Here is a 23,669-nt window from a genome sequence, read left to right on the forward strand (position 1 = left end):
CAACAGACTTCAAAGCTTTGTAATTAATTGATTAATGATGGCATTTGTTAGGCAGTTACTATGTGTCAAGCACTGTTCTAAACGCTGGTACGAGATAATCAGGTCAGACAGATTCCCTCTTCCAGCTGGGGCTCACGGTCTAGATGAAACCAGAAAAGGGACATTAATTTTCAAGATTGATTAATGTCTAGCTTAAGGAGCAAATTTGTTCAAATGCAAGATTGTACATACATAACTTCTGTGGCTGTGCATACGAACTAGTCTTCCTGGGTTGCCGTTTTGGAGCTGGGAGACACAGAGAAGGCTAAAAGCAGGATACTTTCGTCTCTGGCCTCCGGGGCGACCATTTCCACGGCTTTATGCTAGACTGTCTGGTTTCCAGCTGGTCTGCCCCTTCTCCCCTAGACAGATACTACTGCACCAGACACCTTTATGTCCGGGGTTTATATTTTAAGTGCCAGGTCCCCCCCGCCCCCACCTCCGCCCCCCGACTCTGCTCCTGCCCCCAAATTCTATGGTTCAGAAACAGCTTCTGTGTTCACATGAACTTGGGAGGGAAATTCAGCTGACTCTAGGGCAGGTGGTGGCTATGGGCGGAGCTGGAGGAGTCCCCTCCACCCTTCCTCCCAGAGAAACAGTCTCAGTTCCAGAGGTGGCCTCGGGGAGGACGTCCGCAAAATGGCGCAAACGACATCAATATATTTATCGCTGTATTGTACTTTCCAAGCGCTTAGTGCAGTGCTCTGCACACACTAAGTTCTCGGTAAATACGATTGAATGAATGAAGATATTTCTCTGTGAGCCTAGAGGAAAGTACTTGATGTCCTGAGGGTCTTCCTGTTCATTGTTTGCAGGGTCAGTAGGCTCTGCCTGCGGGTAAGCAATCCCAGATTCCTCTGGCATCCTGGGTGCTTAGCCTCAGAGCCTCGGGAGCAGGTCCCCTGATCCATTAGCTCTGAATTATGGCAGTGCAGAAGACGATAATGGGCTAGAAGCCAGATAATGGGCCAGAAGCCACTCGTGGGCCAGCGCTCCAATCCGCAGAGGCAGAAGATGTGAATTGGTAGCATTCTAATAGAGAGCCCATTACAGTCCTCCGTCCACCTATAACCCTCTAATGCTTCCCCATTTTTCACCCCCGTATGGACTCGTTCGCTCCTCTCGAGTTAAAAGTCTACCGGCCTCCATCTTAGTACTCATGCCTTCTCCTCTGCCTGCAACCCCCCCATTCCATCAAACCACATCCAATCAATCGATCGATCAATCATATTTATTGAGCACTTACTGTGTGCAGAGCACTGGACGAAGCACTTGGGAGAGCACACCAATATGACAGAGTTGGTAGACACATTCTCTGCCCACAAAGAGCTCACAGTCTAGACGTCCCCCCCTTCTTGCAAAATTCTCCTAAAAAGCCACTTCCTCCAAGAGGTGTTCCCTGACTAACCCCCAATTAGCATTCAGAGGAATAACTGTTCACTTATTTATCTTATTAATTGCTGTTTTATCAATTGTACCTATGGTCTCTCTCTTTTACCTATTGCGTGTTTAGCAATTTATGTCCGTTTGTCTCCATTAAATGGCAAGCTCTCGGAGGGCAGGGATGAGGTCTCTTTGGTTCTGTGTTTGTTGTTGAGCACCTCCTTCAGGTCTTTGCATTCAACAGGTTCTCAAGACATGCCATTGAGATAATGATGACTGGGAAGGTAGGAGTGGGAGATTCTCTCCAGGGGCCCAACTTCTCCACGGGAGATCTGGCCACCCTGATCTTCGGGGATTGGGTTAACAGTGTCCACTACTTTGACAGAGAACCCTGACTCGGGAGCTACCAGTTGGGTCACTTCCAGGGAGACTCTTGGGAACCAGCAGGTCCCTTCCCCCCGGCGCCCTCCCTCATCTTATCTCGCACTCTCCCAGCCCCATCCTCTGCATGGACGGGAAGTTTTGCACCCAGTTAAGCGCTCGATAAATAGGATTGAATGAATAAATGAAGTAGAGTGAGGGGTGGGGAGCTTGAGATTCTTTGCTCACCTTCTTTCCCTCTGCTGGAGTCTCAGCAGCTCCCAAACTCTCCAGGGGCTGCCATGCCCTACATTGTGGCATCGGCCCTACTCAGGATGGCCCAAGACTGCCCCAGACCTCAGCTACCTGATCCTGCCCCGCTTCCTGCCCAGCACGTTGGGGACACTCCCTCTCACGCTCCCCAAGTAGCAACCTGATTCGCCCTCATGCCCCTTAGGGGCCCAGCCGGCCACCACCTAGGGAGGCTTGGGGACTCTCTCTTCCTACCCATTCCCAAACCAGTACACTCTTCCGGGTCTCCTTTCTCCTGGAGGACAAAGCTGGAGCAGGAAGGGAAGCTGGAATCCTTGTGCCCTCCACCCTGGTGATAAGCCTCCGCAAAGACCCGGAATCTCTCCTCATCAGCCCCTCCCCCATGCCTGCCAGACGCAGAAGTGGCATCAGGCAGACTCAACTGAGACCACAAGGCAGCCTTCACGGTGCTAATTTAGTGCCCAAACACTGAGCTAAGTACTGGGGTAGGGCAAGATAATCAGATCAGAATAGCAAGCATCAGTCCGCTTCCATCCCTGTGGGGCAGGCAGCGTTCAGATAAAAGAAGCCCAATCCTCTTATACAGAGTCCTCATTGTCTGGGCGTCCCCTTCACGGTCTCACTGTAGGCTCCCAAACACCTAGAACAGTGCTCTGCCCTTAACAGGTGTTCGGTCAATAGGGATGACTACAAGTACAGGTTCTGTGCGTTCTCCTCTCTCTGCTCTTGCTCTGTTGAATAAGGCTAAGTAAAAGAAACTTAATGCACAGACAAATCAGTTGAGACAATTCCCACAGCACTTATGTACAGACCTGTAATTTCTTTGTTTACGTTAATGTACATCCCCCCTTCTAAACTGCAAGCTTGTTGTATGGAGGGAACGTGCCGATCAACTCTGTTAGATGGTACTCTCTCAAGCGCTTAGTACACTGCTCTGCAAACAGTAAGTGTTCAATAAATGCGATAGATGGATGGATTGATCCCACTACACCTCGCCCCCCGCCCCCCGCTAAAAAAACATCTTTCTGGCATCTTTTTCGCTGCAAAACAGCCTCTTCCACCACCTCTCCCAATCGCTTCAGGAAGTGGAAATCATCACCCCACTTTGCAGGTAGAGAAACAGAGGGATAGAGAGAAGTGACCTCCCGAGTGGTGAACCCAGATCACAATCCAGATTGATTGACCTGCTCTAGCCACGGGGCGGTCCATCCAGTCAACGCCCAGCAGGTCAACGGGTGAGTCTGAGACACACGTGACACACTTCCTTGAGCCTGGCTAGTTTTCATTCTGACTTCCCTTAGGCTTCCAGTGAGAGAACCAGAGAGGGCAGAGAACTCGAGGCAGAGGGCATGCAGGTGCATACAGAACCCATCCACCAACAGTCCCCAGTCACACACACCCCACACCTCCGTGGCACTCAGAGGGGACCTGAGCAGCCGGAACTTCTACCGGTAGTTGTGTTGACACCTGTTGGAAGGAGGATGCTGCTGCTGAGACCTGGGAAGGAGTTCCAGGATATTGATGTAGTCCCATCCCTGGGCCCTCAGAACCCCCCCCCCCCAGTCTAGAGTAGGATGGTGGGGGGGGTAGAAGGGGAAGGGCGTCACCTCGGGAAAAGAGCAGTCAGAAACAACAGCGCGACACCAACCATTAGATTAGCGGTACATACCATGAAAAGCTGTGGGGCTCAGGGGAAAGAGCCTGGGCCTGGGAGTCAGAGGACCTGGGTTCTAATCCTAGCTCTGCCACTGGTCTGTTGTGTGAGTTTAGGCAAGTCAAACTCACTTCCCCGGTCCTCAGTTTCTTCATCCATAAAATGGGGTTCAGATACCTGTTCCCCCCACTCACCTTAGACTGGGTGGCCCCATATGGGACAGGGACTGTGTTTATCTTGTATCTACCACAATACTCGGCCCACAGGAAGCGCTTAACAAATGCTGCAACTACTATTATTATTATTACTGCGGGGAAGGGAAGGGAGAGTTCTCAGGTTCCTAAAATGTGGCAACCTTCTCTTGCCACGGGATCGAGTGCAGCAGCGCTGAGACATGGAGTCTTCCGACATTTGTAATGTTCAGTGCCTGGACTTCTGGATGCAGAAGTGAGCGAGCGCCTTAACCGCTATCCCCTCGTCCCCCAAGCCCAGAATAGTCAGACGTGGTTCCTCAGTTTCCCCTCCCTGAGAAAGGGGGTCGGGATCTCTGCCCATTCGTCCCTCTTGGGGGCGGGGGGGTAGGGGAAGCCAGGAGAGAGCTAAGGATGAAGGAGATGGTGTGTGAAAAACACTCAGAACTCCTGGGAAACAAGGAGGGAGAGAGACCTGCAGGATTGTTATTCTAATAGAACAGGTCAGCCCACTTAACATGGGCCCCATTGAAAGCTGCATGCATGAATGTGGGCTGCTGTTAAACGGGCCACTCTGGGCCCACTACCTGGGGGGCTCGGGTCCTTTCCATATTGCAAACAAAATAAACAGAGCACGCCGACGTGCAGAGAGGAGGCACCGTAGGGTGGTCCAAAGGGGAAGAAAAGAGAAAAGAAATTACCGGGAAATAGATACAGATGGCCCTGAAAGAGCAGAGGAGGAGGAGAAGGAGGAGGAGAGGGAGGAAGGACAGGAGGAGGATCAGGGTCAACCTGCTACCTGCACCTGGTGGTGGTGGAGGAAGAGGGGAGAAGAGGTGGAAGGCAAGGTCGGGCCCAGGACAACTCCTGGGCACTGCAGGGCGGTCGGGCCAGGTGGCCTGCGCCAGCTCGTAATGCCCCCCGACTCGGAGGGTTTTTTTAACTCGGGGAGCAACTCTGCCCACCTCCAATCTCCCCGGGGCTGGGGGTGGACGTCGGGGGCTCGAGCGAGCCCGACGGCGCAGCAGAGGAGGGGGCTGGCGGAAACCTCGGGGTGCTCTGCCAGAGGACCGGGTGGAGCGGGTTGACCAGCAGAAGGGTCCGGGCCTGGTGCACCTGCGCCAGGGCAGAGCTGGCCAGCAGCCCGGCCCCGGCCCAGGCCCTACCCGGCGCCTGCTTGAGGAAATTCTGGGTCCCCTAAGGAGACCAGAGACAGAGACCCCGAGAGCGAGGGGGCAGACAGGCCGGGCCTCGACTACAAGTCGGGGAGAATCGGTCCGGGGACATCAAAGCCGGGGCAGGCCGCATGTTTCCCCGCCCTCAAAGCCGGGCGGCACAAAGGCCGGGACAATGGGGGCCATCGGGTACCCCCTCACCTTCCTGCAAACAGGAGTCACTCCAGATCCCGGCCCGCCATGTTTACATGACAAAGGGGCAGTGCTTGTAAACTGGCACTTGCGGACCCTCATTAAAGGCCTTTGCTTTGTAGTCCCCGCCCCCTTGCTGCCTTTGAAGGGTTGATCAGAGGCTGCCCCAGGCGTGTTCATTTAGATTTCCGTGGGGAGAAGCTTCCACTTTTTCCCACCGAGAAACAAGCGGCGCTTCCCACCTCCCCCTTCCTCCTCTCCCGTGCCCTGTGGGGCCAGGTCAAGAGTTCAGGGACTGGTCGGCAGCCCATCCTACTGCCTGGGGGCGGGGAGGGCGGGGGGGGCTGACCTCTCCCTGGCACCGAGGTGCCCACCAGGGCCCAAGGGCTCTGGTCTCCTTCCGCATTCAACGACAGGGTCCGGTGAAGGGGCTGGTCTGCGGGCAGCGAGCCACGCACCTGAGCCTCGACTGCCCCCGGGGGTGCGGGTGGCATTTCTGAGGAGGGTACGTCCGAGGATGCGGGCGATGGATCCCGGTGGGCAGAAGAAGGCCTCTAGCCTGACACAGTGGGAGCGGCTGCGGGGGCACCCCATGAGGGGTGGGGACAGGGCCGGGGCTGGCGGGGGAACCCCAAACTTCGCAAATCAGCCGGAAGGTCGTTATTCGATCGTATTTACTGCGCCCTTACTGGGTGAGGAGCACTGTACTGACCGTTCTGGTCCGAGCCAGAGGCCCCGAAGACCTCCTGCCCGGCCGTCGGGAGCCGAGGTGCTGAAGCCAGGGGAAGGAGCCTGCTCGGACTGTACAGCCTGATCCGACTGTGCGATCAATCACTCCATCGTATTTATTAAGCGCTTATTGCGTGCAGGGCGCTGGACTAAGCGCTTGGGAGAGGACAGCACACCCCCACAACGAGTTTAGAGTGGGAGACGGACAATAACAAAAGTAAATAAACACAAGGTCCTCGTAAGCTCGTTGGGGCCGGGAACGTGTCTACCAACTGTTTCACTGTACCCTCCCAGGCGCTTCGTAATGATCACAATAACAATAACGGTATTTGTTAAGCGCTTACTATGTGCCGAGCACTGTTCCGAGCGCTGGGGTAGTCAGGTTGTCCCAAGTGGGGCTGCCGGTCTTAATCCCCATTTTACCGATGAGATCACTGAGGGGCAGAGCCGCGAAGTGGCTCGCCCAAGGTCACACACCAGACGCGTGGCGGAGTCGGGATTAGAACCCACGTCCTCCGACTCCCAAGGCCGTGCCCTTGCCACTAAGCCGCGGCGGTCTGCGCCCAGTAAGCGCTCAGTAAATGCAACTGATTAACTGATCGACTGATCGATCGATCATTCAATAGTATGTATCGAACGCTTACTATGTGCAGAGCACTGTACTAAGCGGTCGATCGGGGAGAGGTGCCGGGCCAGGGCTCGGGAGCCCGCTCGTTGTCCAGGGCCGGAGATGGAGAGGGGATTGGGGTGGGGGCAAGTCACTTCCCTTCTCTGGGCCTCAGTTGCCTCGTCTGTAAAATGGGGATTAAGATTGTGAGCCCCCACGTGGGACAACCTGACTACCCCTTATCTACCCCAGCGCTTAGAACAGTGCTCCGCGCATAGCGAGCGCTTAACAAGTCCCACTATGGTTATTGTGATTATTTCTACGCTCTTGGGAGGGTCCATTATGATTATCATTCTACTCGTAAGATTATTATTCCCCGGCTCCACGTGGAGAGGCCGGTCGTCGAGCGGTGCCAGGCACGGGGCGGCTCCACCTCGTCGAGGACCGTGCCGGGAAGAGGAGACGGGGAGGGCCCCGGCAGGGGACCGGTTGGCGGGGGCGGTCCGAGGAGAGGAGAGGGGTGGGAGACGGGGGGGGGGGTCCTCTCCCGGGAAAGGTGGGGAGGGGGCGTGGAGGGCGTCTTACCGCTGTTGTTGCCCGCGGGCACAGTGCGTCGCATCCACTCGTAGGGCGTGCGCCTTTGCGCGCCGGGCGAGATTGGTGCCACCGGGGCGCTGATGGGCGGCGGGAGGAGGCCGGGCCCGGGCCCGGGGGGCGGCTGCATGGGGTTAAAGTCCGGGGGGCTGAAGCCCAGCTGGGCCGGGCTGGCCGCGGGGGCGGCGGGGCCCGGTCCGTAGCCCTGCCATTCCTCCTTGGCGGGCGCGTAGGGGGTGGCCCAGGCGGGCCCGGGCTGGCCGTGGTGAGGGTCGCCGTTGAGCCCCGAGACGTGGTGGTAGCCGGTGAAGTCCGGGTACTGGGGGGGCGCGGGCACATAGTTCTGGGGGCTGAGGTTGAGACTGGGGTGCCTGACGGAGTTGGGGTACATGTTGGAGTCCTTATCCAGAAGATAGCCCACGTACATCTTTCCTGGGGAGCCCCGGGCGCATGCTGGGCCCCAGGAGTCCCCGCCGCCGAGTCCTCGCCCCGAGCTGTGCTTGGCGACCGGTCCCGGCGCCTTCCCGGACCAACTGTTCACCTGAACCTCCCGGCCTCCGGCCGGGGTGGCCCCACCCCGGCCTTTTATTGCGCCTTTTTTTTTTTTTGCATTGAAAGGCGGGTTTGCATTTCAAAGCGGGAGAAAGACTCAAGTACAGGAATCAAAGTGGAAGGCCCCCGGGGGGGGGGGGGGGGCAGAGGGGGTGTTCAAACAGGAACAAAGTTACTGGACGGCTAAGGAACCCTGCGCTGGGGTCTGGCTGGGGCCTAGGGTGAGGGTGGAAGCCATCCCGGCTCCCTGGCTCGGGGGCATGGAAAGGGAGAACGGACACCACCCCCTTCCCCTCGAGAGGGATAAAAGTGGAGGGGTCCCCAGGCCCCCCACCCCTCCCCTAGCCCTCCACTCTACTCCCGGAGGGGACCAGATCGGGCCATGGTAGAGGCAGCGTGGCTTACTGGCAAGAGCCCGGGCGTGGGAGTCAGAGGTCGTGGGCTCTAATCCCCCCTTGGCCACTTGTCAGCGGTGTGACTTTGGGCAAGTCACTTCTCTGTGCCTCAGTTCCATCATCTGTAAAATGGGGGTGAAGACCGTGAGCCCCAAGAGGGACAACCTGATGACCTTGTTAGAGCTTAGAGCAGTGCTTGGAACGGAGCGAGCGCTTAACAAATACCATCATTGTTGTTATTATTACACCTTCCTTCCCTCCACGCCTCCTTTGCGCATCTGCCCTCTCCACCGCCCCCAACCCCCGGAGAGGGGACAGTCTGTGCAGTAAATTGGGGTGGGGGGACGTGATCCGGGGGTGCAACTTGGGGGGAGGGGGAGAGGCGGGACGGATACAGCGATGAAATCTGGTTAGGTTCGAAAACTCCCAGGCCCGGGACGACCCAGGTGGGGAGTGGAAGAAGCGCCCTGGCTAGCCGACCCCTGACCCGGGCCCTGACGGACTTGGAGGACCCGTCGGTGCCTTTATCCTGGCGACAGCCCCCTGCCCTCCCTCGCCCGGGCACCCAGCGGGAAGCTGACTGTGCTTCCGCAGCTCCCTCCCCACCTTCCCCCTCGCCCCGGCGCCGCCCAGCCAGGTGGGGGTAGCCGTGGTCAAGACACACACGGTGGGCTGACCCATGCGGCCCTGGGGGCCAGGAGTGAGCCCCCACTGGGGAGGAAGCAGCATGGTCTAGTGGTTAGAGCACGGGCCTGGGAGTCAGAAGGTCACGGGTTCTAGCCACTTGTCTGCTGTGTGATCTTGGGCAAGACGCTTCATTCCTCTGGGCCTCAGTTCCCTCACCTGTAAAATGGGAATTAAGACTGTGAGCCCCAAGTGGGACAGGGACTGCATGTCTACTCCAGGGCTTAGAACAGCACCTGGCACGTAGTAAGTGCTTAACAAATATCATAATAATTATTATTATTATACTAGCAGCTTAGCGGGAGGCTGGGGTTGGGATGGGGCAGGAACTAGGCCTGGGGCCGGCCAGGGGCAAGGACTGGGACTAGGTTTGGTGCTCCAAAGGCAGAGCTAATCCGGGCCTTATTCCAGCCCTAGGAAAGAGGAGTCTTTCCACCTGTGGATCCTGAATGCGAATGCTGCCTGTCCAGGGGTCAGGGTCTCCTACCTGCCCCCGGCCCTGTGCTCTCCTGCAGGGTGGGAACCGACCTGGTTTTGACTGCAAGAGCCTTCAGCTCAGCGTGTGCTCCCTTCTGCTCAGTGTGGTGATTCATTAGTTTAGCAGGGTCTTTGAAGGAGACAGAGGGATGGAACACGATCTTGGAGGCAAGCAGAGACCAGGCTCTGCAAGAGCCACTAGCTTCCCAAAGGGGTCCTGGGGTCTGCAAACTGTTAATTCTCTCTCCTAATATTTACATCTATTTTCTCTCATTTAGGGTATATTCCTCCCTCTACTTCTACTGATTCAACCCTAACAATAATAATAGTATTTGTTAAGTGCTTACTACGTGCCAATCAAGTTCCCTGCCCCACTTGAGACTCACAAATCTAAGGGGGGTGGGAGGACAGATTCTTAATCCTCATTTTCTACTGATTTACGGAGAAGTTAAGTGAGTTGCCCAGCTCACACAAATGACAGGATTAGAGCCCAAACCTCCTGACACTCTGTTCTGTTCCTACTATGCCTCACCGCTCCCATTAGATTACAAACTATTTGAATCAATCGTAATTTTTGAGCACTTACTAAGTGCAGAGCACTCTTGGAAGGGTACAACCTTAGAGTTGGTAGACATGTTCCCTGCCCACAAGAACCTTTCAATCAATCAATCAGTTGTATTTATCGAGCTCTTACTGTGTGCAGAGCACTCTACTAAGAGCTTGGGAGAGTACAGTATAACAGATTTGGTAGACACATTCCCTGCCCATAATAAGTTTATGGTCTAGAGGTGGAGAAAGACATTATTACAAATAAATTATGGATACGTACGTAAGTGCTGTGGGACTGAGGGAGGGGTGAATAGAGGGTGCAAATCAAAGTGCAAGGAAAGAAGGAAGTGGAAAGGAGTGGGAATGGGAGTAGGAGGAGAGGAAAATGAGGGCTTAGTCAGGGAAGGTCTCTTGAAGGAGATGTGTGTCAATAAGGCTTTGAAGGTGGGGAGAGTGATCGTCTGTCAGGTATGAAGAGGGAGGACATTCCAGGGCAGAGGCAAGACGTGGGCAAGAAGTTGGTGATGAGATAGACAAAATCTAGGTACAGTTGGTATTAGAGGAGCCAAGTGTGTGGGCTGAGTTGTAGTGGGAAATCAGGGAGGTAAGATAGGAGATGGAAAAGAGGTGGAGTGCTTTAAAGCCAATGGTGAAGAGTTTCTGTTTGATGCCGAGGTGGATGGGCAGCCACTGGGGGTTTTTAAGGCATGGGGAACCATGGACTGAAAAATGATCTGGGCAGCAGAGTGAAGTATGGACTAGAGTGGGGAGAGACAGGAGGCAGGGAGGTCAGCAAGGAGTCTGATGCAGTAATCAAGGCCGATTACAAGGTAGCAGTTTGGATGGAGAGGAAAGGGTGACTTTTAGCTATGTTGTCAAGGTTAAACTGACAGGATTTGGTGACAGCTTAAATATGTGGGTTGAATGAGAGAAATGAGTCAAGGATAACGCCAAGGTCACAGGCTTGTGAGACCGGGAGGATGGTGGTGCTGACTACAGTGATAGGAAAGTATCAGGGTGATCAGGGATTGGATAAGAAGATAAGAAATTCTGATTTGGACATGTTAAGTTTGAGGTGACTGCAAGACTTCCAAGTAGAGATGTCCTGAAGGCAGGAGAAAATGAGAGATTGCAAAGAAGAAAAAGAGCAGGGCTGGAGGTGTAGATTTGGGAATCATCTGCATGGAGGGTTGTAGTTGAAGCCATGGAATGGATGAGTTCTCCAAGGGAATGGGTGTAGATGGACATTTAGAGGGGACCCAGAACTGAGCCTTGAGGGGCATCCACATTTAGGGGGTGGGAGGCAGAGGAGGAGCCCCAGAAAAAGACTGAGTGGCCAGAGAAATAGGAGGAAACCCAAGAGAGGACAGAATCAGTGAAGCTAAAGTTGTGTAACGTTTCCAGGAGAAAGGGGTGGTTTACAGGGTCAAAGGCAGCTGAGAGGTCCAAGAGGAATTAGGATAGAATAGAGGCCTTTGGATTTGGCAAGAAGGAGATCATTTGTGACCTCTGAGAGGACGGTTTCTGTGGAGTGAGTGGGGAACAGATTAGAGGAGGGAAGCTTGAAGGCAGATGTCACGATCATCTTTGATTTATTTGATATGTTTCCCAAGTCCCTACATCAGTGAGTGTGTGGTGCCCAGAAGTACTCAAATTCTGCAGCAAATGGAAGTAGGAGAAAACAGTTAACTCCTTGTTCAGCCAGAGCTAATTATTATTATTACTGTTACAATATTTATTATCACTTACTATTACTGGCATCATTTTATAGGTTGCTAGTAGTGATGAGCCCAGAATTATCCTATTAAAATTACATTGAAAACAAACCCCTTGCCAAGCGTGGCTGTACTCTGTTTTGGGTCACTGCATCAGGTGCTGAGGGTGACTGGAGGGATGGGATTTGGGGCGGGGTCCCAACTCCTTCACCAAAAGTGAAATGGGCTGAGGATCTCCACCTCATCCCAGGCCGTGTTTCTAGTATGTCCTTGCGGAGGAGGTGAAGGGGTCAAATGGCTACCCAGAAAAAGGATCTGGTACCATGTCAATTCCCCCTTCGCAGGATGGCATCTGGAGAGTTTCCATTCATTCATTCATTCATTCATTCATTCATTCAATCGTATTTATTGAGCGCTTACTGTGTGCAGAGCTAAGCGCTTGGAATGTACATTTTGGCAACAGATAGAGACAATCCCCGCCCAACAAGGGGCTCAGTCCTCTACCATTCTCAACTACGGGAGGGAGAGTCAAACAGAGCCCTATCCATTCCATTCCTAGCTTGGGCAGGGACTAGCAAGTGGAAGGCAACCTGCTACAAGTCAAAAGTCACCCAGGCAGGGCAGCAGCGGCACAGGAGAGAGACCAGGGTGGAGACTCAAGTTGCCTGCTTGGAAGGAGGCATTGGACAACCACTTCTGGATTTTAACCAAGAATACTCTACAGACCCACTACCAGAGCGATGGCAGATGGAGGCGGGGCGTTCTGGGAGAGATGTGTCCTTGGCGTCGCTATGGGTCGGAGACGACTCGGCGGCATAAGACAAGGCAAGACCATGTCAATTGCGCTGGCAGAAAAACGAGTTGTTTGGGGCCTTTTTTGATATTGCCATTGTGCCAGTATTACATATCTTTGTTCTATAACATGTTTGCCTGTGTAACTTCTGTCGCACCACTGTGCAGTGGGCTGAGCTGAGACTTGGCTTTGGAGAGAGCTGCTTTGAGAAATAACTTGAGGCAGTATGGTCTTAGGGATAGAGCACAGACCTGGGAGTCAGAAGGACCAGGGTTCTAACACCAGCTCCATCACTTGTCTGCTGTGTGCTCTTGGCCAAATCACTTCACTTCTCTGGGTCTCAGTTACCTCATCTGTAAAATGGGGATTAGGACTGTGAGTCCCACATGGGACAGAGACTGTGTCCAACCTGATTAGCTTTGTACCTACCCCAGCACTTAGTGTAGTGTCTGGCACATAGTAAACAATAAATACCATAAAAAAACCCAAAAACATACTCCAGTGGACTCTGGGTTTTCTGTTGCCGTGTGTTGTCCCAAACCCAGAGTAACTTGTTCCTTGGTAAGGGAGGAAAGGTTGAGAGCTCCTCTTAGTCCAACCCCAATTTCTTCTTTTCCCTCCCCATTCTGGCTAGGTACACTTTGGTATGTGAAACACCTTCCCAATCCTTTTAATTGGACCTGTCTCCCTCACCTACCACCCAGGGAAGTCCCAGGTACCTGGCAGAGGAATTCAGGCCAAGCCCAAGGCCACCCTCCCAACTTAATGACAAGATCTCATTCTCCTCTATTTCAGCCAACACTTTGAAGGAAATTTCCTCCCTATCTGCAATGACAAAAACTAGCAGCTTTTTTTCTTTCCCACTCCTCTCCCTTCTACAAGCCCTCACCCTTTTCCCCTCCATTTCTTCTCTACTCTGTTCGGGGTAGGGGTTGCTCTCCTCATTCTCCTTCACACTAGTAAAGTCTACTGAGCCAGGTAGTTGTGGGAGGGTGGGCTGTGATGGTAAAGGCCCAGGGAATGCTAATTGCTGGCTCCTTTGTTGTGCATTCCTAGGGGCTAACAGTCTGTGTGTGTGTGTGTGTGTGTGTGTGTATGTGTTTGGGGGGGGCGCGACATTATGGAGGGGACTCCACACAACCCCCCTCTCAGCAAAAGAAGAGTTGGAAGAAGTGGGGAAAGAAAGAAATCCCAGTGACACTGAGGTCAGAAGAAGAAGTGTGGGCTAATGGATAGAGCACGGGCCTGGCATTCAGAAGGACCTGGGTTCTAAACTTGCCTCTACTCTGATGTGTGACTCTGGGTAAGTCACTTAACTTCTCTGGCTCTTCTGTAAACTGGAGATTAAGACTGTGAGCCCCATATGGGCTACGGACTGCATCCAACCTGATCGGCTTGTTATTCATTCATTCATTCATATTTATTGAACGCTTACTGTACGCGGAGCACTGTACTAAGTGATTGGAAAGTACGATTTGGCAACAAATAGAGACAATCTCTGCCCAACAACGGGCCCACAGTCTAGAAGTCTACCCCGGCGAATAGAATAGTGCCTGGCACATAGTAAGCGCCTAACAAATACCATAAAAAAAGCGGGACATCCTTCCGACTTCTGTGGATTTCTCCCATACCACACACTGGCCCGAATCAGGACCAGGAAGACTAAGTGTGGAAGGCCGGAAGGAGGCCCTGGTCCAGCCTCGGCCTGGGGTTAAACCTCAGTTTGCCCTGATAGCATCAGGGCGTGGGGTTCCTGCCTGAGGCCTCTCCCCAACAGCGCCTGGTGCGGGGGCCACGGCCTCTTCGGCCCTGTCTCGGATCTCTGTCTCTCTCTCTTGTCCAGAGCTTTGCTTAAGCAAAACAGCCCATGATCCTCTTCCTCCTGCTGCATCTTCATGCAAAGAAGTCTCCAGGGGGCACCCCTGCCCCAATCTCTCACCAAAGCTCCAAAACTAAAGTCCAACGAAGAGGCAAAAACGAAAGGCAAAGACAAGCTCCATGTCAACCTCTCTGACGGTCTTGGCTGAGGGCGTGGTAAGCCTTGCCCCTTTGCCCCCTGGTATAGCGCAGAGACAGACTAACAGTAGTAATATCACATATTCATTCGTTCATTCATTCATTCGATAGTATTTATTGAGAGCTTACTATGTGCAGAGCACTGTACTAAGCGCTTGGAATGTACAATTCGGCAACAGATAGAGACAATCCCTGCCCGATGACGGGCTCACAGTCTAATCGGGGGAGACAGACGGCAGAGGAAAACAGAACGAAACAAAAACAACATTATCACTATTTGTTCATTCATTCATTCAACCGTATTTAGTGAGCGCTTACCGTGTGCAGAGCACTGTACTAAGCGCTTGGGAGAGTTCAATACAACAATAAACGGACATATTTCAAGCCCTCGACGAGCTTACATTCAGTGTATACTGAATGAAAAGCGCTGTGCTAAGCTCTGGGAAAGAATTTCCCCAGTTGAGATCTAGGCAAGGACTCTGGACCCCAAGAGGCTCACTATCTATGAGTAAGGCAGGGAGGGAGTTGGAGACAGGCACCCCAGGGAAGATGAAACAAAAACATGAAAGACAAGGATGATAAACACAAGAGCAGTTGAGGCATTGTGGCCAGAGGAGCAGGGTTTCAGACTCCTCAGGGCTCAGGCCAGCAGTCACAGAAGTCACAGCTGTGTTCTAAAAGTTAAGAAGCTGTTGTCTGAGCCTCTCCCGTGCCAGAGAAGGGCTGATAGGAATTACATCCTCTCTCCTACATGATGGGTGTTTTTTTTAAGATTTGTTAAGCGATTACTATGTGCCAGGCACTGTACTAAGCTCTGGGGTAGTTAAAAGCTAATAGCTTGTCCCATATGGGGCTCACAGTCTTAGTCCCCATTTTATAGATGAGATAACTGAGGCATAGACAAGTGAATTGACTTGCCCAAGGTCATACAGCAGACATCTGATGGAGCCCGTATTAGAACCCAGGTCCTCTGATTCCCAGACCTGTCCTCTATCCACTAGGCCATGCTGCTTCTGGAGTTGAATGAAAGAAGGGCGGTGGAAGCAACCCATGGCATCGATTCTTTTTCCACCCTTTACCAGAGGGGTCTCCTCCCCCTCCTCCTTAATCAATCAACCAGGGGTGTTTATTGAGCACTTACTTTGTGCAGAGCACTGTACTAAACACGTGCAAGAGTACAATATAACAGACACATTCCCTGCCCACAAGGAGCTTTCAGTCTAGAGTCTAGGCTGTAGAGTCTATAGTCTACAGTCTAGTCTTGATTCATTCTCCTTTTCTTTCTCCCTTTCTTCCCTTCTCTTGCTCTCCTCCCTCTCTCTTCCTCCTCATTCCTCCCTGGAAGCTGGGTGGGGGAATGACTTAGCCCTCCAGGTGACACTCGGAGCAACCAAGGCTGCTTCCTAACTCCCACTGCACCATTTAAAAACCAATCCAAGGGCTTATCTGATCTCCCAATTTATCTCTCTGCCCCATGAGATTGACTTGAAAAGAAAGTGACAATTACAGCAGGTGATATTTGTGTTACCTATAAGGAAGAACTTCCTTACGTGATGATAACAATAATAACAGTGATGATGGTGGTATTTATTAAGTACTTTTTGCCCGATATTGTGTTTAGCTCTGGAGAAGAAAAAGATAATCAGATGGGACACAGTCCCTGTCCCACATGGAGCACACAGGCTAAGAGGGCGTGAGAACAGGTATCAAGTTCCATTTTTCTGATGAGAAAACTGAGTCACAGAGAAGTAAAAGTGGTTTGCCCAAGGCATTCACATGGTGTAGGGCTTACGAAGCAAGTCACAGAATCTCCTTTGCTGATAGATGGCAGTCTTTCTAGAATGGCATTGCCCATGAGGAGGTGGGTGAGGGTAAAATGGGGACCCACGGGGCGATGTTTTTGGTCACGGTAAGTTGAACTGGCACTCTGCCTGTTAAGAGATGCCTGGCCCCATTTCTCTGTCCTGTGATGGTTGGAGATAATGCTTTGATGCTGAACTGGGCAGGCAGAGCTGCTCTCCCAAGAGAAAAAGAGAGGGCAGGAGTTTCCCTGGTAGTTTTCTCTTCCTTCTCTTACAGTTTCCACGGAAATTTATTCTTTCCTCTTAACACCAGCCCTCAGGGCGACTGTCCGACCTTTGAACTCCCTCTTGCTTGTAGTGGAAAATGCTCAAGAACGGGAGTTGGGAAGCCTGGATTCTCATGCCAACTGTGTGACTTTGGAAAAGTTACTCAGCCTCTCTATGCCTAATTTGTAAAATGGGTAGAACCATCTCATTCTTGCCCCCCACTTGTTGAGGGACAAATGATGACATGAGATCAATAAGCAAGAACAAGAGGGAGAAGCAGCATGACAATGGGAGTCAGAAGGATTTGGGTTCTACTCTAGCCTCTGCCACTTGTCTGTTTTGTGACCTTGGGTACCTCACTTAACCTCTCTGTGCCTCAGTTACCTCATCTATAAAACAGGAATTAAGACTGTGAGTCCCATCTGGGACAAGGACTGTGTCCAACCTGATTATCTTGTATCTACACCACAGCCTGGCACATAGTAGGCATTTAATAAATACCATTAAAGAAAAAAATAAGAGTTTCTATCTGTCCCTGTGGAAGCACTGAGTTTCTATGGGGCTTGGTGATCTTGGAGGACTCAAAGAATCGCTCTTCAAGGTTGCTCAGTGGGTGAAGGAAGCTGAGGCCTGGAGGGGGACAGGGGACCATTTAGTGCACCCTCAGTCTTTGGGGTGAGATCAGCTCTGCTGAGACCAAGAGTCAGGGCCCCACTGGCATTTGCAACCAGGTGGCAGTTCTGACTTCTCCACGACGACGCCCAACCTGTTGCTTCCACGCCCTGCTCCTTTCCCAGAGCAGGTGACTAGGAACATTCATTCATTCATTCGCATTTATTGAGCGCTTACTCTGTGCAGAGCACTGCACCAAGTGCTTGGAAAGTACAATTCAGCAATAAAGAGACAATCCCTGTCCACCCCAGATGTCTAGAAGTGGGGAGACAGACATCAAAGCAAGTAAACAAGCATCAATAACGTCAATACAAATAGAATTATAGATTTGTACATATATACATAAGTGCTTGGGGCAGGGAGCGGGTTGGAGCAAAGGGATAGAGTGGGAACAATGGGGAGGGGAGGGGGTGCTGAGGAAAAGGGGGGCTTAGTCTGGGAAAGCTTCTTGGAGGAGGTGAGCCTTCAGTAGGGCTTTGAAGGGCGACAAATGTGGTTGTTTGGCGGATTTGAAGAGGGAGGGCATTCCAGGCTAGAGGTAGGATGTGGACCAGGGGTGCGGGCTGGGATATAGGAGAGAAGGCAGGTGAGATAAGAGGGGGCAAGGGGATAGAGAGCTTTGAAGCCAATGGTGAGGAGTTTTTGCTTGATAAGGAGTTTGACAGAGAACCCCTGGAGATTTTTGAGGAGGGGGTGACATGCCCAGAACCGTTCTGTAGAAAGATAATCTGGGCAGCAGAGTGAAGTGGAGTCTGTGCTCCTGCAGCAACCCCGCTAGGTCTCAGACCTGGCACTGCCCACAGTCTCTGCTTACAGGGGCAGCTAAACCATCCCACACTGGGCAGTCTAGTTTATATGCTAGGGTCGGCTATTTCAGGTGCCCTAAGATTTGCCTTCAATTCAGCTTGTGCAGTGAAACCTCTTGGGATGAGCTCAAACTGGGCTTCCCCCAAAATGTCCTTCCTTGGTCGGTGCCCTCCTGAGAAGGGACGGAGGCCTCACCGGGGATCCAGAGGCAACCATGATAGGTGGAGGGAGGGATTCCTCCAAGCTGGACACAATGTGGACCCTCTTTAGCTTCCCCTCTCTCCCTCCACGAAGCTCGAAGCTCTTTCCCTGGAGCGACAATAAGCTCTTTGTGGGCAGGGAACTTGACTATCAACTCTAGTGCCCTGCACATAGTAAAGCGCTTAATAAATAGCATTGATTAATTGGGGAAGGAGAGGCTCAGGGAGGGGAAGGGAGTTCAAACTAAGTTGGGAACAGAACCCGGGCACCTGACTCACAGCTCAGAGCTCTAACCAGTGGGCCCACCGATCTGAAAGAAGCTGTGTCATGTGGGATCCATGAGAGGCTTTCCTTCCTCTGCCCGGTCCCACCCCGTCTCCAGGTCCAAACCTCATAAGGGCCTCCCCCACCCCCTGCTTACCTATTGATCCATATTCCCTAGACTGGAGCTCCAGCCTCACATGTGCCTTCCTCATTGTCCTCTCCCACCCCCTCCCCGACCCCCACTCCTTCTGTCACCCCCATTCCCAGCCACTAAGCCAGCGCTGGAGAGATCTGGGTCTCTATGCCAGCTGCCTGCTCACTAGCAGTCCATCCTGTCTTCTCTCCTGGGGAGAGTTTACTCTGGGGGTGGGGGCTGGAGGAAGGAGGGGAGAAGGGGGTGGGGAAAGACAATAGCCCCATAAAGATCCAGGCTGATAACTTCTCTTTAGAGTGGCTTTTATGACCCCCAGGATAGGACTCAATGCTCATAGTTCTGTAGGGAAAAGTTTGCTTAAGAGAAAAATCAAGGAGGGGGCTTAGAGGAGAAGGTTAGCTCTCAGTTCCTCTCTTTCCATAGAACAAAGCTGAACAGACTTCCCCTGACCCCAAAGGGTCCAGAACCAAGAAACCCCCAGGAACGAGGCACCTGAAGAGGAAGAGTCTGAGTTTTAATTTCCAGCTCCTTTTGACCTGCCCTCAAACTGGAAGGGGCCTTAAAGGACCACCTGGTCCAGTCCCCTGTCTTCAGGCAGGAATACGAACAGATGGTTGGTTGCCTATTCTTCTTTTCAGGTTTCCAGGGAGGGAGAGTCAAAGCCCCTCCCGTACCACACCTCCCCCCCCCCATCCCCCACACATACACCACACATACACACAAACACACACCCCTACAACCACAACATTTCCCCTTCTTCTCTGCCAAAGTGTCCAGGCTGCTCTCCCCATTGTCCCCCAGAAGCGAGCCCCTTGCAGGAGGGCAAAAACTCATTTGGACAGTCAAGGTTCCAGCCTCCCACCCCTCCCACACACATGCCCTTACCCCAACCCACTCAAGAAAGGAAAGGGCCAAGCTGACCCAACTTGGATTTGAACCCACATTCTAAGGAGCAGAAACTACAAGGTGGACATGAGCCAATCGAGCTCTGACCCTATCAGAATTTTATGCATCTAATGCTTGGCACAGTGTAAATGCTAAATAAATACCATTATTTTAAATAATATTGTTATTAATAAGCCCTCTGAGGCTATCTCTAAGACACGGGCATATTTCTTGTGACCCTGAGTATCATTTGACTTGCGTGCTTGTGGAAGGTATGACCTTCTCTGCCCTGTGAGCCCTTCCAACCCCCATGAGACTTTCTTGTCAGGCAGGGAGAAGCCTTCCAGGGATGTGGGAGGCATCAGCATCCTTTCTGACCTCCCAACCTCCTATCTCTCCCCACTTCAGTCAACACTTCAGTCTCCTGCCTGGATTATCTTTCTAAAGAAACTTTCTGGACATGTCACCCCCACTCTTCAAAAATCTCCAGTGGTTGCCCATCGACCTCCTTATCAAGCAAAAACTCCTCACTATTGGCTTCAAAGCTCTCCATCACCTTGTTCCCTCCTACCTCACTCCCCTTCTCTCCTTCTAAATCCCAGCCCACACACTCCGCTCCTCTGGTGCTAACCTTCTCACTGTGCCTCGTTTTCACCTGTTCCACCGTCGACCCCTGCCCCACATCCTACTTCTGGCCTGGAATGCCCTCCCTCCTCAAATCCGCCAAACAACCACACTTTCCCCCTGCAAAACCCTATTGAAGCTCACTTCCTCTAAGAGGCTTTCCCAGACTAAGCTCCCCTTTTCCTCAGCTCCCCCTCCCCTTCCCATCGTCCTGACTCACTCCCTTTGCTCTGCCCCCCACCCCGCCCCACAGCACTTGTGTGTATATGTACATATCTATAATTCTATTTATTTATATAATTGCCTGTTTACTTGCTTTGATGTGTATATATCTTTAATTCTATTTATTTATATTGATGCTATTGATGCCTGTTTACTTGTTTTGATGTCTGTCTCCCCACTTCTAGACTGTAATTCCGGGGTGGACAGGGATTGTCTCTCTTTATTGCTGAATTGTACTTGCCAAGCACTTAGTACAGTGCTCTGCACACAGTAAGTGCTCAATAGATATGATTGAATGAATGAATGAAAGTTACTGGATGGGGTTGCGATTTAGGGAATCTAATCTTGAGTTTTAGATATCCTTATTCATGGTTATGGATTCAGGCTTCCCTTCCGGGCCAGATGAAATCAATCAATCCACTCAATCAATCACATTTTTTGAGTGTTTACTGTGTGCAGGACACTCTACTATGTTCTAGGGAGAGTGAAATACAACAGAGTTGGTAGACACATTCCCCAGTCACAAGGAGTTTACAGTTTAGAGGAGGAGACAGACATAGAGATATGTATGTGTGGCTGAGGGTGGGAGTGAATATCAAGTGCTTAAGGGGCACAGATCCCAAGCAATGCAGAAGGGAGAGGGAGTAAGAGAAATGAGAAAAATCAACCAATGGGTGGTATTTATTGAACTCTTCTTGTGTGACAAACACTGTACTAGGTACTAGGCACTAGGGAGAAAACAATGCAGTAGAGTTGATAGACACATTCTTTCCCTAAAAGGAGCTTACGGTCTAGGGAAAGGTCATAGAGGACCCAGATTGCTTATTCCCCAATTTTGGGGGGTGGGTGGGAGCCTCCAGGGCAGTCCTATTGATTAACTGATTCAAAGGGGAGGACAGGGGAAGGATCCCCCCATTTTATCTAATGGTTAGAAAGGTCCTGTTAGCCTGGGCTCCCCCACTAGGCTCCTCAAAAACAAGACGGTGCCTCTGTGAGCCCCTTATAGGGTAGGGATTATCTCTTATCTGTTGCCGAATTGTACTTCCTAAGCACTTAGTACAGTGGTCTGCACACAGTAAGCGCTCAATAAATATGAAGGAATGACTCATCCCCTGTAAATTCCCGCTTTGTCTGTCCAGGACTTGGCAGTCCTCAGAGGCTGAATAAGTGCTACTGGCTGAATGAGAGACTGTAAACTCCTAGTGGGGAGGGAAAGTGTCTACCACCTCTGTTGTACCGTATTCTCCTGAGCACTTAGTACATTGCTCATCACACACTGTACTACAGTGTGTGTGGTATTTATTGAGTGGTATTTAAATACCACTGATTGGTTGATTGATTGACTTCCACCGCAGACACAAAGATGAAATCTCTTTCTGGCACTCCCCTTTCTTGGGTTTCTCCAAATGGCCTGATCTCTTCAGCTTTCTCCCTTTTTCCTTTCCCAAGCCTGGGCCCCTCCTTCATCCCACTTCTGGGTGATCTTTCCTAGGGCTTAGTGCAGTGCTTTGCGCACAGTAGGTACTTAATGAATGCCATTGTTATTATCACTATTATTATTGCTGCTGCTGCTGCTATCACTAATATGACTTGCTATTACTTCCTCACCTTAAAGTTGTGATGTGCTTTAGCATTGCATGTTTATTGTTATGCTGTACTCTCCCAAGCACTTAATACAGTAGTCTACACACAGTGAGTGCTCAATAAATACAATTGACTGACTGGGATGGGCAACTTTTCAGGTTAAACTTTCTGTTTATGCTGATACTGGGCTCTGGAGGGCACCAGGTTTCATGAGCTTGGGCATAGGCTTCAGGAAACCTTTAGTCTCCTGTTATTTTAATGTTCCACCTGAAACATCCCCACTTTTTCTACATCTGACCTGTTCTGATGTCCTCCCTCCCCCGCCACTTTCCCGCTCCAATCTGTCTAGCTGTACAGAAGACAACTGTACATAAACATTTTTTGCTGTTGTGCTTATTTTGTTTTGTAGTTCCCCCGGTTTTCCCCTGCAGCCCAGGCCCCAACCCTTAATAAATCCTTCTGAGAATTATATTTACTTGATGATGGCTTACCAAAAGTGTGACGGTGCAGTGATGTCTGCTGTGGTGAAGTCTCTGAGATACTTTATTCGGTTCTGGGACCCTCACGCCGCTCCTATTCTCCCTACCTGCACCTCACAGTCTGTACAACTGGGGAGAGAGAGTGCGGATGGCTCAGTGCAAACCATCACCACACCTGCAGAAACAACTCAAGCACAACACTTTACTGGTGAGAGGACACACCTCTACCCTCTTAACCGCTAATGGTTGATCAAAGCTTACCCTGAATGGTGAGGGATTGGAAAAGGTTCCCTACTGCATGTTCACAGACAAGATGTCAGGGTGCAAGAGTCTCTCAAAGACACTCACAAGCTCACTGCCATCTTTGAACTGAATGGCATCACTACCTAATGCTCTGCCGCCCGGAGTTGGGTCACAGTACTAATAGTACTAGGAGTTGTAATAGCAGTGATACTTATTAAGCACTTACTATGTACACTAAGTGCTGGGATAGGGCAGACAGGTGTGAATTCCTCTGAATTCCCTCCCTCTTCATATGCCACAGATGTTCACTCTCCCCACAGGCAAAGCCTTTTGCAAAGCTCATCTTCTCCAAGAAGCCTTCCCCAATTAAGCCCTCATTTCCTCTTCTCCCACTCCCTCCGATTCACCCTTGCACTAGGATTTGTACCCTTTATTCACTCCCCCCCCCCCCATCCCCATCACACTTTAGCATTTATCTGGAATTTAATTTATTTATTTACTTAATGTCTTTCTCCCCCTTTAGACTCTAAGGTTGTTGTGGGCAGGGAACATGTCTATCAACTTCATTACATTGTACTCTCCCAAGCGTTTAGTACAGTGCTGCGCACACAGTAAGAACTCAATAAATTTGATCTATTGATTGAGATACAGCATGGCCTAGTGGAAAGACCCCAGGCTTGTCAGAAGGACCTGAGTTTTAATCCTGGCCTCAACACTTGCCTGCTGTGTGACCATGGGCAAGTCACTTCACTTCTCTGGGCCTCAGTTACCTCATCTGTAAAATGGGGATTAAGACTGTGAGCCCCATGTGGGACATGGACTATGTCTAACCTGATTACCTTGTATCTACCCCACCACTTAGAACGGTGTCTGGAAGTAAGCGCTTAACAAATGCCATAAAAAAAAATTAGACATGAATCCTGCCCCTTTAGGGATTTACAATATAATAATGATAATAATGATAGCATTTGTTAAGTACTTAGAGCAATCTGAACAGCCACCCTGAGAATGTCTCTATAGCAGGGTCTGCATGTACCCTATTGTTACCTCACAAATACAGGCTAAAGTATCCTCCTTCTCCATTTAG

General features: G+C 51.4%; 1 protein-coding gene across 1 annotated transcript in view; it reads right to left on the reverse strand.

Moving 5' to 3' along the window:
* CDX1 (caudal type homeobox 1) overlaps positions 1–7,624 on the reverse strand; it is a 31,476-nt gene extending 23,852 nt beyond the window's left edge. Inside the window, exons 1-2 of the mRNA XM_029050258.1 lie at positions 7,201–7,624; positions 3,047–3,064 (exon numbers count right to left, since the gene is read on the reverse strand). Coding sequence (XP_028906091.1) covers positions 3,047–3,064; positions 7,201–7,624 — 442 coding nt within the window. The remainder of the gene's footprint in view (positions 1–3,046; positions 3,065–7,200) is intronic.
* Positions 7,625–23,669: the final 16,045 nt, after the last annotated feature.

Source organism: Ornithorhynchus anatinus, chromosome X1 (genome assembly GCF_004115215.2).
Source record: "Ornithorhynchus anatinus isolate Pmale09 chromosome X1, mOrnAna1.pri.v4, whole genome shotgun sequence".
NCBI classification, from domain to species: Eukaryota; Metazoa; Chordata; class Mammalia; order Monotremata; family Ornithorhynchidae; genus Ornithorhynchus; species Ornithorhynchus anatinus.